The 23,061-nt window shown below is 54.7% G+C and overlaps 1 protein-coding gene across 1 annotated transcript in view; it reads left to right on the top strand.

Annotated features, from left to right (window-relative positions):
- Window positions 1-18,262: 18,262 nt before the first annotated feature.
- Window positions 18,263-23,061, top strand: part of tlcd2 (TLC domain containing 2) — a 56,721-nt gene continuing 51,922 nt past the window's right edge. The window contains exons 1-2 of the mRNA XM_060848103.1: window positions 18,263-18,680; window positions 18,916-18,998. Coding sequence (XP_060704086.1) covers window positions 18,496-18,680; window positions 18,916-18,998 — 268 coding nt within the window. The 5' untranslated portion in view covers window positions 18,263-18,495. The remainder of the gene's footprint in view (window positions 18,681-18,915; window positions 18,999-23,061) is intronic.

The raw sequence follows: 23,061 nt of genomic DNA, 5'->3' as shown, positions 1-23,061 counted from the left end.
CCCGCTGCAGCGCAAGGGGAGGTGAGTCCCGCTGCAGCGCGAGGGGAAGAGAGTCCCGCTGCAGGGCGAGGGGAAGTGAGTCCCGCTGCAGGGCGAGGGGAAGTGAGTCCCGCTGCAGCGCGAGTGGAAGAGAGTCCCGCTGCAGCGCGAGTGGAAGAGAGTCCCGCTGCAGCAGGAGGAGAAGGGAGTCCCGCTGCAGGGCGAGGGTAAGTGAGTCCCGCTGCAGCGCGAGGGGAAGTGAGACCCGCTGCAGCGCGAGGGGAAGTGAGACCCAGTGCAACGCGAGTGAAAGTGAGTCCCACTGCAACGCGAGGGGAAGGGAGTCCCGCTGCAGCGCGAGGGGAAGGGAGTCCCAGTGCCGTGTGAGGAGAAGTGAGTCCTGGTACAACACAAGAGGAAGTGAGTCCCAGTGCAGAACAAGGGGAAATGAGTCTCGGTGCAGCGCGAGGGGAAGTGAGTACCACTGCAGCGTGAGAGGAATTGAGCTCTGCTGCAATGCGAGGGGAAGTGAATCCCACTGCAATGCGAGGGGAAGTGAGTCCGGGTGCATCGTGAGGGAATGTGAGTCCCGCTGCAGCGCGAGGAGAAGGGAGTCCCAGTGCCATGTGAAGGGGAAGTGAGTACCGCTGCAGCGCATGGGGAAGAGAGTCCCGCTGCAGCGCGAGGGGAAGTGAGTCCCACTGCAACGCGAGGGGAAGTGAGTCCGGGTGCATCGTGAGGGAATGTGAGTCCGGGTGCAATGTGAGGAGAAGTGAGTCCCGCTGCAGCGCGAGGCGAAGTGAGTTCTGCTGCAGTGCGAGGGGAAGTGAGTCCCGCTGAAGCGCGAGGGAAAGTGAATCCGAGTTCAGCGCAAGGGGAAGTGAGTCCCGCTGCAGCATGGGGCAAAGTGAGTCCCGCTGCAGCGCGAGGGGAAGAGAGTCCCACTGCAGCGCGAGGGGAGGTGAGTCCAGCTGAAGCGTGAGGGGAAGTGAGTCCGAGTGCATCATGAGGGGAAGTTGAGACCCAGTGGAACGTGAGAGAAAGTGAGTCCGAGTTCAGCGCAAGGGGATGAGAGTCCCGCTGCAGCATGGGGCAAAGTGAGTCCCGCTGCAGCGCGAGGGGAAGAGAGTCCCGCTGCAGCGCAAGTGAAGGTGAGTCCAGCTGAAGCGTGAGGGGAAGTGAGTCCGAGTGCATCATGAGGGGAAGTTGAGACCCAGTGGAACGTGAGAGAAAGTGAGTCCGGGTGCAGCGCAGGGGAAGTGAGTCCCACTGCAGTGCGAGGGGAAGGGAGTCCCAATGCAACTCGAGGGAAAGTGAGTCCCGGTGCAGTGCGAGGGTAAGTGAGCACCAGTGCCATGTGTGGGAAAGTGAATCCCAGTGCAACATTGGGGGAGTGAGTCCTTCTGCAGCATGAGGGGAAGTGAGTCCTGCTGCAGCGTGAGGGGAAGTGTGTCCCGGTGCAGCGCGAGGGGACGTGAGTGCCGGTGCAGCACGAGGGGAAGTGAGTCCCGGTGCAACACAAGGGGAAGTGAGTCCCGGTGCAACACAAGGGGAAGTGAGTCCCAGTGCAGCGCGAGGGGAAGTGAGTCCTGGTGCAGTGAGAGGGGTAGTGAGTCCCGCTGCATTGCTAGGGGAAAGTGAGTCCCGTTGCAGTGAGAGGGTAAATGAGTCCCGGTGCTGCGTGAAGGGGAAGTGAGTCCTGGTGCAGTGAGAGGGGTAGTGAGTCCCGCTGCATTGCTAGGGGAAAGTGAGTCCCGTTGCAGTGAGAGGGTAAATGAGTCCCGGTGCTGCGTGAAGGGGAAGTGAGTCCTGGTGCAACACAAGAGGAAGTGAGTCCCAGTACAGCACAAGGGGAAGTGAGTCTCAGTGCAGCGCGAGGGGAAGTGAGTGCCGCTGCAACACGAGAGGAATTGAGTTCCGCTGCAACGCGAGGGGAAGTGATTCCCGCTGCAAGGCGAGGGGAAGTGAGTCCGGGTGCATCGTGAGGGAAAGTGAGTTGGGGCGCAATGTGAGGGAAAGTGAGTCCCGGTGCAGCGCGAGGGGAAGGGAGTCCCGGTGCGACGTGAGGGGAAGGGAGCCCCGCTGCAGTGCGAGGGGAAGGGAGTCCCGCTGCAGCGCGAGGGGAAGGGAGTCCCGGTGAAACGTGAGGGGAAGTGAGTCCTGCTGCATTGTGAGGGGAAGTGAGTCCCAGTGTCGTGTGAAGGGGAAGTGAGTCCCGGTGCAGCGTGAGGGGAAGGGAGTCCCGCTGCAGTGTGAGGGGAAGGGAGTCCCGCTGCAGCGCGAGGGGAAGGGGGTCCCGGTGAAATGTATGGGGAAGTGAGTCCCAGTGCAGCACGAGGGGAAGTGAGTCCTGGTACAGTGAGAGGGGAAGTGAGTCCCGCTGCATTGCTAGGGGAAAGTGAGTCCCTCTGCAGTGAGAGGGGAAGTGAGTCCCGGTGCCATGTGAAGGGGAAGTGAGTCCCAGTGCCGTGTGAAGGTGAAGTGAGTCCCGGTGCAGCACGAGGGGAAGTGAGTCCCACTGCACTGAGAGGGGAAGTGAGTGCCAGTGCAGCACGAGGGGAAGTGAGTCCTGGTGCAGTGAGAGGGGAAGTGAGACCCGCTGCATTGAGAGGGTAAATGAGTCCCAGTGCCATGTGAAGGGGAAGTGAGTCCCAGTGCCGTGTGAAGAGGAAGGGAGTCCCGATGCCGTGTGAGGGGAAGTGAGTCCCGGTGCAGTGCGAGGGGAAGTGAGTCCCGGTGCAGTGTGAGGGGAAGTGTGTACCACTGCAGCGCGAGTGGAATTGAGTTCCGCTGCAACTCATGGGGAAGTGAATCCCGCCGCAGCGCGAAGGAAAGGGAGTCCTGGTACAAAGTGAGTCCCGCTGCAGTGTGAGGGGAAGGGAGTCCCGCTGCAGCGCGAGGAGAAGGGGGTGCCGGTGAAACGTGAGGGGAAGTGAGTCCCGCTGCAGCGCAAGGGGTAGTGAGTCCCGGTGCAGCAGGAGGGGAAGTGAGTCCCGGTGCAGCACGAGGGGAAGTGAGTCCCGCTGCATTGCTAGAGGAAAGTGAGTCCTGCTGCAGTGAGAGGTGAAATGAGTCCCAGTGCACCGTGAGGGGAAGTGAGTCCCAGTGCCATGTGAAAGGGAAGTGAGTCCCGGTGCAGCACGAGGGGAAGTGAGTCCTGATGCAGTGAGAGGGGAAGTGAGTCCCGCTGCATTGCTAGGGGAAAGTGAGTCCCGCTGCAGTGAGAGGGGAAATGAGTCCCGCTGCAGTGTGAAGGGGAGGTGAGTCCCGGTGCCGTGTGAAGGGGAGGTGAGTCCCGGTGCCGTGTGAAGGGGAGGTGAGTCCCGGTGCCGTGCGAGGGGAAGTGAGTCCCGGTGCAGCACGAGGGGAAGTGAGTCCCGGTGCAGTGAGAGGGGAAGTGAGTCCCGCTGCATTGCTAGAGGAAAGTGAGTCCCGCTGCAGTGAGAGGTGAAATGAGTCCCAGTGCAGCGTGAGGGGAAGTGAGTCCCAGTGCCATGTGAAGGGGAAATGAGTCCCAGTGCCGTGTGAAGGGGAAGTGAGTCCCGGTGCCGTGTGAAGGGGAAGTGAGTCCCGGTGCAGCACGAGGGGAAGTGAGTCCTGGTGCAGTGAGAGGGGAAGTGAGTCCCGCTGCATTGCTAGGGGAAAGTGAGTCCCGCTGCAGTGAGAGGGGAAATGAGTCCCAGTGCCATGTGAGGGGAAATGAGTCCCGCTGCAGTGTGAAGGGGAGGTGAGTTCCGGTGCCGTGTGAAGGGGAAGTGAGTCCCAGTGCAGTGTGAAGGGGCAGTGAGTCTCAGTGCAGTGTGAAGGGGAGGTGAGTCCCGGTGCCGTGTGAGGGGAAGTGAGTCCCGGTGCAGTGCGAGGGGAAGTGAGTCCTGGTGCCGTGTGAAGGGGAAGTGAGTCCTGGTGCAACACAAGAGGAAGTGAGTCCCAGTACAGCACAAGGGGAAGTGAGTCTCAGTGCAGCGCGAGGGGAAGTGAGTGCCGCTGCAACACGAGAGGAATTGAGTTCCGCTGCAACGCGAGGGGAAGTGATTCCCGCTGCAACGCGAGGGGAAGTGATTCCCGCTGCAAGGCGAGGGGAAGTGAGTCCGGGTGCATCGTGAGGGGAAGGGAGTCCCGCTGCAGCGCGAGGGGAAGGGAGTCCCGCTGCAGCGCGAGGGGAAGGGAGTCCCGGTGAAACGTGAGGGGAAGTGAGTCCTGCTGCATTGTGAGGGGAAGGGAGTCCCAGTGTCGTGTGAAGGGGAAGTGAGTCCTGGTGCAGCAGGAGGGGAAGTGAGTCCAAGTGCCGTGTGAAGGGGAAGTGAGTCCCGGTGCCGAGTGAAGGGGAAGTGAGTCCCAGTGCAGCACGAGGGGAAGTGAGTCCCGGTGCAGTGAGAGGGGAAGTGAGTACCACTGCAGCGCGAGTGGAATTGAGTTCCGCTGCAACTCGAGGGGAAGTGAATCCCGCTGCAGCGCGAGGGAAAGGGAGTCCCGCTGCATTGTGAGGGGAAGGGGGTCCCGGTGACATGTATGGGGAAGTGAGTCCCAGTGCAGCACGAGGGGAAGTGAGTCCCAGTGCCGTGTGAAGGTGAAGTGAGTCCCGGTGCAGCACGAGGGGAAGTGAGTCCCACTGCACTGAGAGGGGAAGTGAGTGCCAGTGCAGCACGAGGGGAAGTGAGTCCTGGTGCAGTGTGAGGGGAAGTGAGACCCGCTGCATTGAGAGGGGAAATGGGTCCCAGTGCCATGTGAAGGGGAAGTGAGTCCCAGTGCCGTGTGAAGAGGAAGGGAGTCCCGATGCCGTGTGAGGGGAAGTGAGTCCCGGTGCAGTGCGAGGGGAAGTGAGTCCCGGTGCAGTGTGAGGGGAAGTGTGTACCACTGCAGCGCGAGTGGAATTGAGTTCCGCTGCAACTCATGGGGAAGTGAATCCCGCCGCAGCGCGAAGGAAAGGGAGTCCTGGTACAAAGTGAGTCCCGCTGCAGTGTGAGGGGAAGGGAGTCCCGCTGCAGCGCGAGGAGAAGGGGGTGCCGGTGAAACGTGAGGGGAAGTGAGTCCCGCTGCAGCGCAAGGGGTAGTGAGTCCCGGTGCAGCAGGAGGGGAAGTGAGTCCCGGTGCAGCACGAGGGGAAGTGAGTCCCACTGCATTGAGAGGGGAAGTGAGTCCCAGTGCAGCCTGAGGGGAAGTGAGTCCTGGTGCAGTGAGAGGGGAAGTGAGTCCCGCTGCATTGCTAGAGGAAAGTGAGTCCTGCTGCAGTGAGAGGTGAAATGAGTCCCAGTGCAGCGTGAGGGGAAGTGAGTCCCAGTGCCATGTGAAAGGGAAGTGAGTCCCGGTGCAGCACGAGGGGAAGTGAGTCCTGGTGCAGTGAGAGGGGAAATGAGTCCCGCTGCAGTGTGAAGGGGAGGTGAGTCCCGGTGCCGTGCGAAGTGGAAGTGAGTCCCAGTGCAGTGTGAGGGGAAGTGAGTCCCGGTGCCGGGTGAAGGGGAAGTGAGTCCCAGTTCAGTGTGAAGGGGAGGTGAGTCCCAGTGCCGTGTGAAGGGGAGGTGAGTCCCGGTGCCGTGTGAAGGGGAGGTGAGTCCCAGTGCCGTGTGAAGGGGAGGTGAGTCCCGGTGCCGTGTGAAGGGGAGGTGAGTCCTGGTGCCGTGTGAGGGGAAGTGAGTCCCGGTGCAGTGCGAGGGGAAGTGAGTCCCGGTGCAGTGAGAGGGGAAGTGAGTCCCGCTGCATTGCTAGAGGAAAGTGAGTCCCGCTGCAGTGAGAGGTGAAATGAGTCCCAGTGCAGCGTGAGGGGAAGTGAGTCCCAGTGCCATGTGAAGGGGAAATGAGTCCCAGTGCCGTGTGAAGGGGAAGTGAGTCCCGGTGCCGTGTGAAGGGGAAGTGAGTCCCAGTGCCGTGTGAAGGGGAAGTGAGTCCCGGTGCAGCACGAGGGGAAGTGAGTCCTGGTGCAGTGAGAGGGGAAGTGAGTCCCGCTGCATTGCTAGGGGAAAGTGAGTCCCGCTGCAGTGAGAGGGGAAATGAGTCCCAGTGCCATGTGAGGGGAAATGAGTCCCGCTGCAGTGTGAAGGGGAGGTGAGTCCCGGTGCCGTGTGAAGGGGAAGTGAGTCCCAGTGCAGTGTGAAGGGGCAGTGAGTCCCAGTGCAGTGTGAAGGGGCAGTGAGTCTCAGTGCAGTGTGAAGGGGAGGTGAGTCCCGGTGCCGTGTGAAGAGGAAGTGAGTCCCAGTGCAGTGTGAAGGGGAGGTGAGTCCCGGTGCCGTGTGAAGAGGAAGTGAGTCCCGGTGCCGTGTGAGGGGAAGTGAGTCCCGGTGCAGTGCGAGGGTAAGTGAGTCCCGGTGCCGTGTGAGGGGAAGTGAGTCCCGGTGCCGTGTGAGGGGAAGTGAGTCCCGGTGCAGCACGAGGGGAAGTGAATCCCGCCGCAGCGCGAAGGAAAGGGAGTCTCGGTGCAGCGCGAGGGGAAGGGAGTCCCGCTGCAGTGTGAGGGGAAGGGAGTCCCAATGCAACTCGAGGGAAAGTGAGTCCCGGTGCAGTGCGAGGGTAAGTGAGCACCAGTGCCGTGTGTGGGAAAGTGAATCCCAGTGCAACATTGGGGGAGTGAGTCCTTCTGCAGCATGAGGGGAAGTGAGTCCTGCTGCAGCGTGAGGGGAAGTGTGTCCCGGTGCAGCGCGAGAGGAAGTGTGTCCCGGTGCAGCACGAGGGGAAGTGAGTCCCGGTGCAACACGAGGGGAAGTGAGTCCCGGTGCCATGTGAGGGGAAATGAGTCCTGGTGCAACACAAGAGGAAGTGAGTCCCAGTACAGCACAAGGGGAAGTGAGTCTCAGTGCAGTGCGAGGGGAAGTGAGTACCGCTGCAACACGAGAGGAATTGAGTTCCGCTGCAACGCGAGGGGAAGTGAGTCCGGGTGCATCGTGAGGGAAAGTGAGTTGGGGTGCAATGTGAGGGAAAGTGAGTCCCGCTGCAGCGTGAGGGGAAGGGAGTCCCGGTGCGACGTGAGGGGAAGTGAGTCCCACTGCAGCGCGAGGGGAAGGGAGTCCCGGTGAAACGTGAGGGGAAGTGAGTCCCGCTGCATTGTGAGGGGAAGGGAGTCCCGCTGCAGCGCGAGGGGAAGGGGGTCCCGGTGAAATGTGAGGGGAAGTGAGTCCCAGTGCAGCACGAGGGGAAGTGAGACCCGGTGCAGCACGAGGGGAAGTGAGTCCCGCTGTAGTGAGAGGGGAAATGAGTCCCAGTGCCGTGTGAAGGGGAAGTGAGTCCCGGTGCAGCAGGAGGGGAAGTGAGTCCCGGTGCAGCACGAGGGGAAGTGAGACCCGCTGCAGTGAGGGGGGAAATGAGTCCCAGTGCAGCGCGAGGGGAAATGAGTCCAAGTGCCGTGTGAAGGGGAAGTGAGTCCAAGTGCCGTGTGAAGGGGAAGTGAGTCCCGGTGCCGAGTGAAGGGGAAGTGAGTCCCAGTGCAGTGTGAGGGGAAGTGAGTCCCGCTGCAGTGTGAGGGGAAGTGAGTCCCGCTGCAGTGAGAGGGGAAGTGAGTCCCACTGCAGTGAGAGGGGAAGTGAGTCCCGCTGCAACTCGAGGGGAAGTGAATCCCGCTGCTGCGCGAGGGAAAGGGAGTCCCGGTGCAGCGCAAGGGAAAGGGAGTCCCGGTGCAGTGCGAGGGGAAGGGGGTCCCGGTGAAATGTGAGGGGAAGTGAGTCCCAGTGCAACACGAGGGAAGTGAGTCCCGCTGCGGTGAGAGGGGAAGGGAGTCCCGCTGCAGTGCGAGGGGAAGGGGGTCCCGGTGAAATGTGAGGGGAAGTGAGTCCCAGTGCAGCGCGAGGGGAAGTGAGTCCCGGTGCAGTGAGAGGGGAAGTGAATCCTGCCACAGCGCGAAGGAAAGGGAGTCCCGGTGCAGCACGAGGGGAAGGGAGTCCCAGTGCAGTGTGAGGGGAAGTGAGTCCCGGTGCCGTGTGAGGGGAAGTGAATCCCGCCGCAGCGCGAACGAAAGGGAGTCTCGGTGCAGCGCGAGGGGAAGGGAGTCCCGGTGCAGCGTGAGGGGAAATGAGTCCCGGTGCCGTGCGAAGGGGAAGTGAGACCCAGTGCAGTGTGAAGGGGAGGTGAGTCCCAGTGCCGTGTGAAGGGGAAGTGAGTCCCAGTGCAGTGTGAAGGGGAGGTGAGTCCTGGTGCCGTGTGAAGAGGAAGTGAGTCCCGGTGCCATGTGAGGGGAAGTGAGTCCCAGTGCCATGTGAGGGGAAGTAAGTCCCAGTGTCGTGTGAAGGGGAAGTGAGTCCCGGTGCAGCAGGAGGGGAAGTGAGTCCCGCTGCAGCGCGAGAAGAAGTGAGTCCCAGTGCCGTGTGAGGAGAAGTGAGTCCTGGTGCAACACAAGAGGAAGTGAGACCCAGTACAGCACAAGGGGAAGTGAGTCTCGCTGCGGTGAGAGGGGAAGTGAGTCCCAGTGCGGCACGAGGGGAAGTGGGTCCTGGTGCAGTGAGAGGGGAAGTGAGTCCCGCTGCATTGCTAGGGGAAAGTGTGTCCCGCTGCAGTGAGAGGGGAAATGAGTCCCGGTGCCATGTGAGGGGAAATGAGTGCCACTGCAGCGCGAGAAGAAGTGAGTCCCGGTGCCGTGTGAGGAGAAGTGAGTCCTGGTGTAACACAAGAGGAAGTGAGTCCCAGTACAGCACAAGGGGAAGTGAGTGCCGCTGCAACACGAGAGGAATTGAGTTCCGCTGCAACGCGAGGGGAAGTAAATCCCGCTGCAAGGCGAGGGGAAGTGAGTCCGGGTGCATCGTGAGGGAAAGTGAGTTGGGGTGCAATGTGAGGGAAAGTGAGTCCCGCTGCAGCGTGAGGGGAAGGGAGTCCCGGTGCGACGTGAGGGGAAGGGAGTCCCGGTGCGACGTGAGGGGAAGGGAGTCCCGCTGAAGCGCGAGGGGAAGGGAGTCCCGTTGAAACATGAGGGGAAGTGAGTCCCGCTGCTTGTGAGGGGAAGGGAGTCCCGCTGCAGCGCGAGCGGAAGGGTGTCCCGGTGAAACATGAGGGGAAGTGAGTCCCAGTGTCGTGTGAAGGGGAAGTGAGTCCCGGTGCAGCAGGAGGGGAAGTGAGTCCCGCTGCAGTGAGAGGGGAAATGAGTCCCAGTGCAGTGCGAGGGGAAGTGAGTCCAAGTGCCGTGTGAAGGGGAAGTGAGTCCCGGTGCAGCAGGAGGGGAAGTGAGTCCTGGTGCAGCACGAGGGGAAGTGAGTCCCGCTGCAGTGAGGGGGGAAATGAGTCCCAGTGCAGCGCGAGGGGAATTGAATCCAAGTGCCGTGTGAAGGGGAAGTGAGTCCCGGTGCCGAGTGAAGGAGAAGTGAGTCCCAGTGCAGTGTGAGGGGAAGTGAGTCCCGCTGCAGTGAGAGGGGAAGTGAGTCCCGCTGCAACTCGAGGGGAAGTGGATCCCGCTGCAGCGCGAGGGAAAGGGAGTCCCGGTGCAGCGCGAGGGGAAGGGAGTCCCGGTGCAACATGAGGGGAAGTGAGTCCCGCTGCGGTGTGAGGGGAAGGGAGTCCCGCTGCAGTGCGAGGGAAAGGGGGTCCCGGTGAAATGTGAGGGGAAGTGAGTCCCAGTGCAACACGAGGGGAAGTGAGTCCCGCTGCGGTGAGAGGGGAAGTGAGTCCCAGTGCAGCGCGAGGGGAAGTGAGTCCCGGTGCAGTGAGAGGGGAAGTGAATCCTGCCGCAGCGCGAAGGAAAGGGAGTCCTGGTGCAGTGAGAGGGGAAGTGAATCCTGCCGCAGCGCGAAGGAAAGGGAGTCCCAGTGCAGCACGAGGGGAAGTGAGTCCCGGTGCCGTGTGAGGGGAAGTGAATCCCGCCGCAGCGCGAACGAAAGGGAGTCTCGGTGCAGCGCGAGGGGAAGGGAGTCCCGGTGCAGCGTGAGGGGAAATGAGTCCCGGTGCCATGTGAAGGGGAGGTGAGTCCCGGTGCCGTGCGAAGGGGAAGTGAGTCCCAGTGCAGTGCGAAGGGGAAGTGAGTCCCAGTGCAGTGTGAAGGGGAGGTGAGTCCCAGTGCCGTGTGAAGAGGAAGTGAGTCCCGGTGCCATGTGAGGGGAAGTGAGTCCCGGTGCAGAGCGAGGGGAAGTGAATCCCGCCGCAGCGTGAAGGAAAGGGAGTCTCGGTGCAGCGCGAGGGGAAGGGAGTCCCACTGCAGTGTGAGGGGAAGGGAGTCCCAATGCAACTCGAGGGAAAGTGAGTCCCGGTGCAGTGCGAGGGTAAGTGAGCACCAGTGCCGTGTGTGGGAAAGTGAATCCCAGTGCAACATTGTGGGAGTGAGTCCTTCTGCAGCATGAGGGGAAGTGAGTCCCGGTGCAGCGTGAGGGGAAGTGTGTCCCGGTGCAGCAGGAGGGGAAGTGAGTCCCGGTGCAGCAGGAGGGGAAGTGAGTCCCGGTGCAGCGCGAGATGAAGTGAGTCCCAGTGCCGTGTGAGGAGAAGTGAGTCCTGGTGCAACACAAGAGGAAGTGAGTCCCAGTACAGCACAAGGGGAAGTGAGTCTCAGTGCAGCGCGAGGGGAAGTGAGTCCCGCTGCGGTGAGAGGGGAAGTGAGTCCCAGTGCAGCACGAGGGGAAGTGAGTCCTGGTGCAATGAGAGGGGAAGTGAGTCCCGCTGCATTGCTAGGGGAAAGTGTGTCCCGCTGCAGTGAGAGGGGAAATGAGTCCCGGTGCCATGTGAGGGGAAATGAGTGCCACTGCAGCGCGAGAAGAAGTGAGTCCCGGTGCCGTGTGAGGAGAAGTGAGTCCTGGTGTAACACAAGAGGAAGTGAGTCCCAGTACAGCACAAGGGGAAGTGAGTGCCGCTGCAACACGAGAGGAATTGAGTTCCGCTGCAACGCGAGGGGAAGTGAATCCCGCTGCAATGCGAGGGGAAGTGAGTCCGGGTGCATCGTGAGGGAAAGTGAGTTGGGGTGCAATGTGAGGGAAAGTGAGTCCCGCTGCAGCGTGAGGGGAAGGGAGTCCCGGTGCAGCGCGAGGGGAAGGGAGACCCGGTGCGACGTGAGGGGAAGGGAGTCCCGGTGCGGTGTGAGGGGAAGGGAGACCCGGTGCGACGTGAGGGGAAGGGAGTCCCACTGCAGTGTGAGGGGAAGGGAGTCCCACTGCAGTGTGAGGGGAAGGGAGTCCCGCTGAAGCGCGAGGGGAAGGGAGTCCCATTGAAACATGAGGGGAAGTGAGTCCCGCTGCATTGTGAGGGGAAGGGAGTCCTGCTGCAGCGCGAGCGGAAGGGTGTCCCAGTGAAACGTGAGGGGAAGTGAGTCCCAGTGCAGCAGGAGGGGAAGTGAGTCCCGGCGCCGTGTGAAGGGGAAGTGAGTCCCAGTGCCGTGTGAAGGGGAAGTGAGTCCCGGTGCAGCACGAGGGGAAGTGAGTCCCACTGCACTGAGAGGGGAAGTGAGTCCCAGTGCAGCACGAGGGGAAGTGAGTCCTGGTGCAGCACGAGGGGAAGTGAGTCCCGGTGCAGCACGAGGGGAAGTGAGTCCCAGTGCAGCACGAGGGGAAGTGAGTCCTGGTGCAGTGAGAGGGGAAGTGAATCCCGCCGCAGCGTGAAGGAAAGGGAGTCTCGGTGCAGCGCGAGGGGAAGGGAGTCCCACTGCAGTGTGAGGGGAAGGGAGTCCCAATGCAACTCGAGGGAAAGTGAGTCCCGGTGCAGTGCGAGGGTAAGTGAGCACCAGTGCCGTGTGTGGGAAAGTGAATCCCAGTGCAACATTGTGGGAGTGAGTCCTTCTGCAGCATGAGGGGAAGTGAGTCCCGGTGCAGCGTGAGGGGAAGTGTGTCCCGGTGCAGCAGGAGGGGAAGTGAGTCCCGGTGCAGCAGGAGGGGAAGTGAGTCCCGGTGCAGCGCGAGATGAAGTGAGTCCCAGTGCCGTGTGAGGAGAAGTGAGTCCTGGTGCAACACAAGAGGAAGTGAGTCCCAGTACAGCACAAGGGGAAGTGAGTCTCAGTGCAGCGCGAGGGGAAGTGAGTCCCGCTGCGGTGAGAGGGGAAGTGAGTCCCAGTGCAGCACGAGGGGAAGTGAGTCCTGGTGCAATGAGAGGGGAAGTGAGTCCCGCTGCATTGCTAGGGGAAAGTGTGTCCCGCTGCAGTGAGAGGGGAAATGAGTCCCGGTGCCATGTGAGGGGAAATGAGTGCCACTGCAGCGCGAGAAGAAGTGAGTCCCGGTGCCGTGTGAGGAGAAGTGAGTCCTGGTGTAACACAAGAGGAAGTGAGTCCCAGTACAGCACAAGGGGAAGTGAGTGCCGCTGCAACACGAGAGGAATTGAGTTCCGCTGCAACGCGAGGGGAAGTGAATCCCGCTGCAAGGCGAGGGGAAGTGAGTCCGGGTGCATCGTGAGGGAAAGTGAGTTGGGGTGCAATGTGAGGGAAAGTGAGTCCTGGTGCAGCGCGAGGGGAAGGGAGACCCGGTGCGACGTGAGGGGAAGGGAGTCCCGGTGCGACGTGAGGGGAAGGGAGTCCCACTGCAGTGTGAGGGGAAGGGAGTCCCACTGCAGTGTGAGGGGAAGGGAGTCCCGCTGAAGCGCGAGGGGAAGGGAGTCCCGCTGAAGCGCGAGGGGAAGGGAGTCCCGTTGAAACATGAGGGGAAGTGAGTCCCGCTGCATTGTGAGAGGAAGGGAGTCCTGCTGCAGCGCGAGCGGAAGGGTGTCCCGGTGAAACGTGAGGGGAAGTGAGTCCCAGTGTCGTGTGAAGGGGATGTGAGTCCCGGTGCAGCAGGAGGGGAAGTGAGTCCCGGTGCAGCACGAGGGGAAGTGAGTCCAAGTGCCGTGTGAAGGGGAAGTGAGTCCCGGTGCAGTGTGAGGGGAAGTGAGTCCCGCTGCAGTGAGAGGGGAAGTGAGTACCACTGCAGCGCGAGTGGAATTGAGTTCCGCTGCAGCGCGAGGGGAAGTGAATCCCGCTGCAGCACGAGGGAAAGGGAGTCCCGCTGCAGTGTGAGGGGAAGGGAGTCCCGCTGCAGCGCGAGGGGAAGGGGGTCCCGGTGAAATGTATGGGGAAGTGAGTCCCAGTGCAGCACGAGGGGAAGTGAGTCCTGGTACAGTGAGAGGGGAAGTGAGTCCCGCTGCATTGCCATGGGAAAGTGAGTCCCTCTGCAGTGAGAGGGGAAGTGAGTCCCGGCGCCGTGTGAAGGGGAAGTGAGTCCCAGTGCCGTGTGAAGGGGAAGTGAGTCCCGGTGCAGCACGAGGGGAAGTGAGTCCCACTGCACTGAGAGGGGAAGTGAGTCCCAGTGCAGCACGAGGGGAAGTGAGTCCTGGTGCAGCACGAGGGGAAGTGAGTCCCGGTGCAGCACGAGGGGAAGTGAGTCCTGGTGCAGTGAGAGGGGAAGTGAGACCCGCTGCATTGCTAGGGGAAAGTGAGTCCCGCTGCAGTGAGAGGGGAAATGAGTCCTGGTGCCGTGTGAAGAGGAAGTGAGTCCCGATGCCGTGTGAGGGGAAGTGAGTCCCGGTGCAGTGCGAGGGGAAGTGAGTCCCGGTGCAGTGTGAGGAGAAATGTGTACCACTGCAGCGCGAGTGGAATTGAGTTCCGCTGCAACTCAAGGGGAAGTGAATCCCGCCGCAGCGCGAAGGAAAGGGAGTCCTTGTACAAAGTGTGGAGAAGTGAGTCCCGCTGCAGTGTGAGGGGAAGGGGGTGCCGGTGAAACGTGAGGGGAAGTGAGTCCCGCTACAGCGTAAGGGGTAGTGAGTCCCGGTGCAGCACGAGGGGAAAGTGAGTCCCAGTGCAGTGTGAGGGGAAGTGAATCCCGGTGCCGTGTGAAGAGGAAGTGAGTCCCGGTGCCGTGTGAAGGGGAAGTGAGTCCCGGTGCAGTGTGAAGAGGAAGTGAGTCCCGGTGCAGTGTGAAGGGGAAGTGAGTCCCGGTGCAGTGTGAAGGAAAGGGAGTCTCGGTGCAGCGCGTGGGGAAGGGAGTACCGGTGCCGCGTGAAGGGGAGGTGAGTCCCGGTGCAGTGTGAGGGGAAGTGAGTCCTGGTGCAACACAAGAGGAAGTGAGTCCCAGTACAGCACAAGGGGAAGGGAGTCCCGATGAAGTGTGAGGGGGAGTGAGTCCCAGTGCAGTGCGAGGGAAAGTGAGTTCCAGTGCTGCGCGAGTGGAATTGAGTTCCGCTGCAACTCGAGGGGAAGTGAGTCCGGGTGCAGTGTGAAGGGAAGGGAGTCCCAGTGCAGTGTGAAGGGAAGGGAGCCTCGGCGTAGTCCAAGGAGAATCATGTCTTGGTGAAATGTGAGGGGAAGTTTCTCCTGGAGCAGCATGACGGGAAATGAGACCCGGTGGAGCGCCGGGGGAAAGCGAGTCCTAGTGCAGTGCGAGGGGAATTGTGTCTCAGTGCAGGACTAGGGGAAGTGTGTCTTGGTGCAGTGCAAGGAGAAGTGATTCAAAGTGTAGGGTGATGGGAATGTACTCTCGGTACATCACAAGAGGAATTGAGTCTCAGTGCAGTGCGAGGAGAAGTGACTCCCAGCGCAGTGTGAGGGGAAGTGAGTGTGGGTGCTGTGCGAGGGGAAGCAAGTCCCAGAGCAGTGTCAGGGGAAGTGAGTCCTGTTGCAGCGCAACTTACCTTGGTGCAGCTGAGTGCCAGTGTGAAGCAGACTGAAAGCTTGGAACAGACCGGCACTATTGTTGGAGTGGGACCTGGCACATGCAGTCAAACCATGTGCTGAGCTGCTGCTATTTGAAATTCCTTACCGCACTCTAATGTCTTCCCTTTAACTATGTTACAGCTATCTTATTTCTAACTAATTCTTTAGATCCTGTAAATAATTCTACTACTTGTCATTTTATTTCTCTTTTGTATCTAAAATTTGTACCTAGCTACTTCTACATAATATGGCACCATTAAAGGCAGCCATTTTAAAAAAGATCACATGACAATAAAGGAGATTCTATTCTATTCCAAGTAATAATAATATCGTACAGCATAAGAACCACACCATTTGGGTACACTTACTGACAATGTGAAAATTGCAGATATGTCCTGTAGAGAAAAAAAACGCAGGACAAATCCAACTGAGCTAATTGCTGCCCCACCAGTCCACTCTTGGTCACCAGTAAAGTGATGAAGTATTCCTAGTCTCTGATCTGCTCTTGTAGCCATTGTGTTGATGTGGTGAGTCCAGTTGAATTTCTGGTCAATGGTAATCTCAAGGATGTTGATAGTGGAGGATCTTGTGGTGGTCATTGTGAATAGTCATTGCCTGCATTTGTGTGGCACAACTATTACTTGCCACTTGTTAGCCCAAGCTGGATATTGTCCAGATCTTGTTGCATTTAAATTTGAACTGCTTTGGTATCTGAGGAGTTGCTAATGGTGTAATTGTGTAATCATCAGTGAGTTGCCCCACATTGGACATTATATGTAGGGAAGATCATTGATGAAGCAGCTGAAGACGGTTGGACCAAGGACTCTGAGGAACTCCTGCAGAGATGCCCTGGAGTTGAGATGACTGACCTTCAACAACCACAACGATCTTCCTATGTGGTGGGTAGGATTTCAACCAGTGGAAAGTTTGCCCCCTGATACCAGTTTTTCCTGATGCCCCACTCAGTCAAATGCAGCCTTGATGTCAAGGGCTGGCATTCTCACCTCACCTTTGGAATTCAGCCCGAAACGTCGAATTTCCTATTCCTTGGGTGCTGCCTGACCTGCTGCACTTTTCCAGCAACACGTTTTCAATTCATCTCTTTTGTCCATGTTTGAACCAAGGCTGTAATGAGGTCAGGAGCTGAGACGCTCTGGCAGAATCCAAACTAGGCTTCAATGAACAGGTTATTGCTGAGCAGGTGCTGCTTGATAGCATTGTTGATGATACCTTCATCACTTTACTGGTGACCAAGAGTGGACTGGTGGGGCAGTAATTAGCTCAGTTGGATTTGTCCTGCGTTTTTTTCTCTACAGGACATATCTGCAATTTTCACATTGTCAGTAAGTGTACCCAAATGGTGTGGTTCTTATGCTGTACGATAATTATTTTTCTAACTTGAACCAATAATCTTTCTCAACCTTCTCCATTTTTTAAGGCTGGAGAACTAATTGTGGCCCCTTCCCAAGCTACAGGCTGATCATTTATTTCTGATAAAGCTTTAAGATTCTTCTATGAGCTTAGCTTACTCCCCATCCCAAATTCCTGCTTTGTTCACTGAAATGTTTAACCTATTAGAGATAAAGGGGCTAATTGCCTATGTAATTTTAACATAATTTTGTCTTCTAAGTTTGTACCCTTCCCTTTAATTTTTTTTAGTGCAAAGCATATGTTCCATTAAAGAAAGTGTCTCAGTTTGTAAATTGCAAATTCACAGATTTTCCAAATACGACAGTGGTGTCATTTTCCATATTGAGCTTCAAGTTATTCGATGATATTGGTATCTCACAGGACGTGACATCTGATTAAAATAATGGATTCCAGCTATTTTACAAAGAATGAACTAACCTTTTTAAAGATTTGAATTCATTATCATTCCCAAATCTGAAAATGGTGGGACTCTCAAATTCCTAACTTTGACCCATTCCTTATTACTCAGAGCCAAAGTAACATTGTAACAGACTATTCGATACAGTGTAGTCAAGCATCCACTGCCTCACACCGCACAATTGAAAGATTCTGCCACTAACACATTCATCAATGTGCAGAAATGTCTTCTGACCAATACATGGTGCAGAGAAAAAACAATGTTGAAAGAAGAATCATTCTCAATGTTAACTCTGTTTTCCTCTCCATAAATGCTGCCAGACCTTCAGAGTATTTTAAGCACATTTTGTTGATTAGTTGTTTGTCTGCAAAATAATATTGTGTGATTCATATATTACATTTGAAATTTTTATTTTATTTATATATTTTTTCTTTTTTTTACAGTGAAGGGGAGGGCAGGGACTAAATCAAAATAGAGTTGGAGGGGGAAATGATGCACTCCACTTTATTTTATTTATTTTTTTCCTGTTTATTTTTTCTTCTCCTTTTTCTTCTTTTTTTCTTTTCTTTCCCCCACACTACTGTCTAACTGCGGTAGTGATTATTTTTTCCCCTGCACCCATGGTGTGTGTGTGCAGTTGTGAGACACAAGGTGCACAAATCTTTATTTAATTTCCACCACCAGGAAGGAAGGAAACACCCGAGTGGCCTGTGACAAGCAGTGCCCTTCACATCAAAGGGCAATGCTGTGTGATCAAACAGTGAAGGGGAGGGCAGGGATTAAATCAAAATAGAGTTGGAGGGGGAAATGATGCATTCCACTTTATTTATTTTAGTAGTATGGCTAAACAGGTATTGGCCAGTATTTACTGCCCATCTCTAATTGCCCTTGAGAAGGTGGAAGTAAGCTACTTACCTCAGAATAGGACAACTGTGTTACTTGCCTCCTCCCTCATCCTCTTCCATGGTCACCAAATCAGCAGTGGCAAAACCTGCATCCTCCATGTCACCTACTAAATATCTCCTGATCAAACCAACTAGCATTTTATATTCACATATTTAATGCCTTGAATGAATATAGATACAGGAGAATGTAAAGGATAGTTCGTAGATGAACTGTAGCATGGGCATAGTATTGTGGACCTATTGAGTTTGTGTGGAGTCCCAGTAGAGTTGGCATAATTGCAATCATTAACAGGCCAATGTAATTCTGATGAAGAGTCAACTCGACTTGCAACGGTAGCTTGCTTTCTCTCTGTGGATGCTGCCTGACTCGCTGTGATCGCCAGCATTTTGTTTTGTTTTCAGCGCACTTTCCAGCATCTGCAGTTATTTGCTCCTACAATCTAAATGGAGTCTCGGCTTGATGTGTTACCGCATATTCGAATATAAGCTAATTTCTCCACTCCGTGAGTCTGCCTGATAACCCATGCGTCATGAACGTTTCGTTAAATTCTAAAAATTGCAACTTAAGTTGGGAGTAGCCGTTTTAAGTACAGTGGAACCAAAAAAAACTAACTCCTGGTTGTCACCAGGTGTCAGTGTAAGATTCAACAAGAGCAGCAATTTATTGAAAGTTCAGCCGAAAGGAATATACTGCTGGTTAACGGCGAGTGGGGAAACTCTGAGGTACCAGGCGGGATTATTATTTGTCTCAAACAATTGGGAGGATCCCTATTGCTAAGGGGAGGATCTAGCTCCCATCTCGGGCGGTACAAAAACGCGGATACAGTGTCGGCCAACTGGTAGGCAACAAATTGAAGTGAAAAACCAGTGTGTGTGGGTGTAATGGTGAGTCATTGATTCCCTTGTCCGGTTTTGTTGTTGTCACTGTCTCAGAATGCCAAGATGATTGACGCTTCGCGGCAAAAGTCGTCGCCTGGTTGCCAGCTCCATGTAATCTCTGTTTGTGTGAGGGTTACACATAACTTGTGGGCGGGAAACAAACAGTGAGCTTTCCTCAGAGCTCCCGATCCCGCCCAGTGTGCGCACGTCGCGAACGGAGACTTTGTTGGTGGGTCTTTCGGAAGGTTGGTGGAAGCTGAGCTCTTCTCCTAACCACACTTGGAGCCCCTGGGGAAAGGACTTGCACACACTCTGCAAGCAAATCATGTCAAAACAATAACCTTGTCCAGTTTTTATTTTAGTTGGGACAATCTGTATATTCCTTCGGTGTGCACCGGGTATGAAATATGACCACGGGGTGGAATCCCGGGGTTTTAATTGTAGGGCTCTCTTTTGGGGGTTTCAGACTGATCAGTCGAGGTGTGGCATATCTCCCGATTCCAGAATCTGCCCTGAGGAACACCTGGAAGTGGAGAAACATCTGCACCTCAATGGTTCACAGTGTGGTAACAGGCATCTGGGCTATCCTGTGGTGAGTGTCAAACTCATTGTCTGTCAGGTTTGAAACACGGTGATTCCTTGTAAATTTAGATACTGATCGATGACTTGGGTTTCGTTTTGGACAGGGTGTTCACGGAAATTATTTTTCTTAAGGGTGTCAATTGTCAATAGGCTATTGTGTAACCTTTGGGGGGGTGGGGAGCATATGCTAAACCTAACTCCTTCAACAAATACGGTGAATTCTAACTCGTTGACCCTCTTTTCAGCTTTTATCTGCAGCCGCGGATGGCCGAGGATCTGATCGGTACATACTCCCCGGCCTCTCACGGTCTCGTAGCTGTTTCCATAGGTGAGTCCTAACTCACGCCGGGACTCAGGGCTCAAGGATTGGAGCAAGGTTTTCTCCTCTTTAACTGATCTCATTCTAAGACCTTATTGTTACACAACCCCGAGTTACGCAGAAGCAGCGGGCATTTGTCATCACATTATACAATTACCCATGTGATTTAACTCGCGGGGATATTAACTGGGAGGGGTTTAAGTATGTGCGCTATTGGTTCTTAAAATGAGGAACATAGGAACAGTCTGCTAGTCAAGCCAGCATCGCTATTCAATAAAAAAACTTGGTTGACCTGTAATCTAACTCCATATTCCTGCCTTGGGCCCATATTCCCTTGCTTAATTTTTTTTTGTCTATCTCACATTTAAATTTAACAATTGAATTAGCATCAACTAACATTTTGAGGAGAGTTTCAAACCTCCACCACTCTTTATATGTGGAAGTGCTTTCGAACATCTTTCCTGAGTGGTCTTGTTCTTGGATATGTCCTCTGGTTCTAGAATCTTCTGGAAATAGTTTAGTTTAAATTAGGACTTAATATTAGGAGGTAGAGTGTAAATTTAAAAAGAAAAGGACCTTAAAGGTGGTAATCTCAGGTTTGTTGTCAGTGCCATGTGCTAGAGTGAGTGAAAATAACAGGATATGCCATCAGGAGAGGGAAAGGGAATAGGCAGACAGTGCAGACCCCCCGTGGCCACGCACATCAATATTAAGTACAGAGGAACTTCAATTATCCGAACGACAGGGCAGGGAATGTTATGTTCAGAGAATCAAATGTTTGGATAGTCGAATGTCGGGTAACACTGTTTAGCCAAACATTGGGACCCTGTGATCTTGTTCAGATAATTTTGAGGTTCCCCTGTGTACTGTTTTGGATGCTGTTGGGGTGGGTGACCTACCAGGGGAGAGCCGTAGTGGCCAGGTTTCTGGCACTGAACCTGGCTCTGTGGCTCAGAAGAGAAGGGAGAGAATAGGAAAGCAATAGTGAAAGGTGATTCAATCATGAGAGGAACAGACAGGAGATTCAGTGGTTGCGAGCAAGACTCCCTGGATGGTATGTTGCCTCCCGGGTGCCAGGGTCAGAGATGTCTTGGATCGAGTCTACAGGATTCTTAATGGGGAGGGAGAACAGCCAGATGTCGTGGTACACATCGATACCAATGACATAGGTAGGGAAAGGGAGTAACATAGAACATTACAGCGCAGTACAGGCCCTTTGGCCCTTGACGTTGCGCCAATGTGTGAAACCAATCTGAAGCCCATCTAAACTGCACTATTCCATTAGATATGTTTATCCAATGACCACTTAAATGCCCTGAAATTTGGCACGTCTACAACTACTGCTCCTCACCCTTACTACTCTCTGAGTAAAGAACCTCTGTCTGACATCTGTCCTGCTCCTAAGACCCCTCAATTTAAAGCTATGCTCCCTCATACTAGCCTTTACCATCCAAGGATAAAGGCTTTCGCTATACACCCTATCTAGTAAGGCGTTCGACAAGGGTCCCCATGGTAGACTAGTGAGCAAGGTTAGATCTCGTAGAATACAGGGAGAGCTAGCCAGTTTGATACAGAACTGGCTCAAACATAGAAGACAGAGGGTGGTGGTGGAGGGTTGTTTTTCAGACTGGAGGCCTGTGACCAGTGGAGTGCCACAAGAGTTGTTGCTGGGTCTTCTACTTTTCGTCATTTATATAAAAGATTTGGATATGAGCTTAAAAGGTATAGTTAATAAGTTTGCAGATGACACCAAAATTGAAGGCATAGTGGACAGCGAAGAAAGTTACCTCTGATTACAATGGGATCTTGATCAGATGGGCAAATAGACTGAGAAGTGGCAGATGGAGTTTAATTTAGATAAATACGAGGTGCTGCATTTTGGGAAAGCAAATCTTAGCAGGACTTATACACCTAATGTTAAGGTCCCCGGGAGTATTGCTGAGCAAAGAGACCTTGGAGTGCAGGTTCATAGCTCCTTGAAAGTGGAGTCGCAGGTAGATAGGATAGTGAAGAAGGCATTTGGTATGCTTTCCTTTATTGGTCAGAGTATTGAGTACAGGGGTTGGGAGGTCATGCTGCAGCTGTACAAGACATTGGTTAGGCTACCTTTGAAAAATTGCATGCAGTTCTGGTCTCCTTCCTAAGGGAAATATGTTGTGAAACTTGAAAGGGTTCAGAAAAGATTTACAAGGATGTTGCCAGAGTTGGAGGATTTGAACTGTAGGGAGAGGCTGAACAGACTGGGGCTGTTTTCCCTGGCGCATCAGAGGCTGAGGGGGTGACCTTATAGAGGTTTATAAAATCATGATGGGCATGGATTGGATAAATAGACAAAGTCTTTTCCCTGGGGTGGGTGAGTCCAGAACTAGAGAGCACAAGTTTAGGGTGAGAGGGAAAAAATATAAAAGAGACCTAAGGGAGAACTTTTTCACGCAGAGGGTGGTACGTGTATAAAATGAGCTGCCGGAGGAAGTGGTGGAGGCTAGTTCAATTGCAACATTTAATAGGCATTTGGGTGGGTGTATAAATAGGAAGGGTTCGGAGGGATATGGGCCGGGTGCTGGCAGGTGGGACTAGATTGGGTTGGGATATCTGGTCAGCATGGACAGGTTGGACTGAAGGGTCTGTTTCCATGCTGTACATCTCTGACTCTATGACTCTAGTTCAAATAGTTTGGATGGAGCAGTTTTTATCAGGTGTGTCCGGGAAGGGCTCCTGAAACAATACGTAGATAGGTTGATTAGAGGGGAGGCCATATTGGATTTGGTGCTTTGCAACAAACCATGCCAGGTGTCAGATCTCTTTTGGGAGAGTATTTCGATGATAGTGATCACAACTCCTTGACCTTTACTCTACTCGTGGAGAAGGATATGAGGAGATGACATGGGGAAGTATTTAATTGGGGGAGGGGGAATTACAATGCAATTAGGCAGGAACTGTGGTGCTTAAACTGGGAACAGATGTTCTCAATGAAATGCAAACAGAAATGTGGAGGTTGTTTAGGAAGCACTTGCTGATAGTGCTGGACAGGTTTGTTCCACTGAGGCAAGGAAAGGATGGTAGGTTGAAAGATCCTTGGGTGATAGGGGATGTGGAACATCTAGTCAAGAGGAAGAATGAAGCTTACTTAAGGCTGAGGAGGCAAGGGCCAGACAGGACTTTAGAGGGTTACAATGTAGCCATGAAGGAACTGAAGAATGGACTTAGGACCTAGAAGGGGGCATGAAAAAACTTTAGTGGGTAGGATTAAGGAAAACCCTAAGGCGTTCTACACTTTTGTGAAGGAACAAGCGGATGGCTAGAGGTGAGGGTAAGGCTGAACAGGGATAATGGAGGGAACTTGTGCCTGGAGTCGGAGGACTTCCGGGCAGTCTGTAATGAATACTTTACTTCAGTATTCACTACTGAGAGGGACCTTGACGTTTCTGAGGATAGCATGAAACCGATTGATATGCTGGAGCAAGTTGATGTCAGGAAGGAAGATGTGCTGAAAATTTTGAAAAACATAAGGGTGGATAAATCCCCTGGCCAGATCGGCTATACCCGAGGTAAGAGATTACTGCAATGATCTTTGCTTCCTCACTGTCCACTGGAATAGTGCCAGATGATTGGTGGGTGGCAAATGTTATTTCCTTGTTCAACAAAGGGATTGGAATAACCCTGGGAATTACAAATGAGTCAGTCTTAAGTCAGTGGTAGGCAAAGTATTGCAGAGGATTCTGAGAGACAGAATTTATGATTACTTGGAAAACCATAGTTTGATTAGGGGCAGGTCATGCCTCACAAACCTTATTGAAGTCTTTGAGGATGTTACAAAGCACATTGATGAAGGTAGAGCAGTGGATGTGATGTACATGGATTTTAACTTGGCGTTTGATGTGAAGTTCCCCCTGGTAGGCTCATTCAGAAAGTAAGGAGGCATGGGATACAGGGAAATCTGGCTGCCTGGATACAGAATTAGTGAACCCATAGAAAACAGAGGGTGGTGGTAGATGGAAAGTATTCAGCCTGGAGTTCGATGACCTGTGGTGTTCCTCAGGGATCAGTTCTGGGACCTCTGCTCTTTGTGATT

This window comes from Hemiscyllium ocellatum, chromosome 31 (assembly GCF_020745735.1).
Source record: "Hemiscyllium ocellatum isolate sHemOce1 chromosome 31, sHemOce1.pat.X.cur, whole genome shotgun sequence".
Classification (NCBI taxonomy): Eukaryota; Metazoa; Chordata; class Chondrichthyes; order Orectolobiformes; family Hemiscylliidae; genus Hemiscyllium; species Hemiscyllium ocellatum.
Note: the sequence above shows the minus strand (reverse complement) of the source record. Positions and strands in the feature narration are given on the sequence as shown.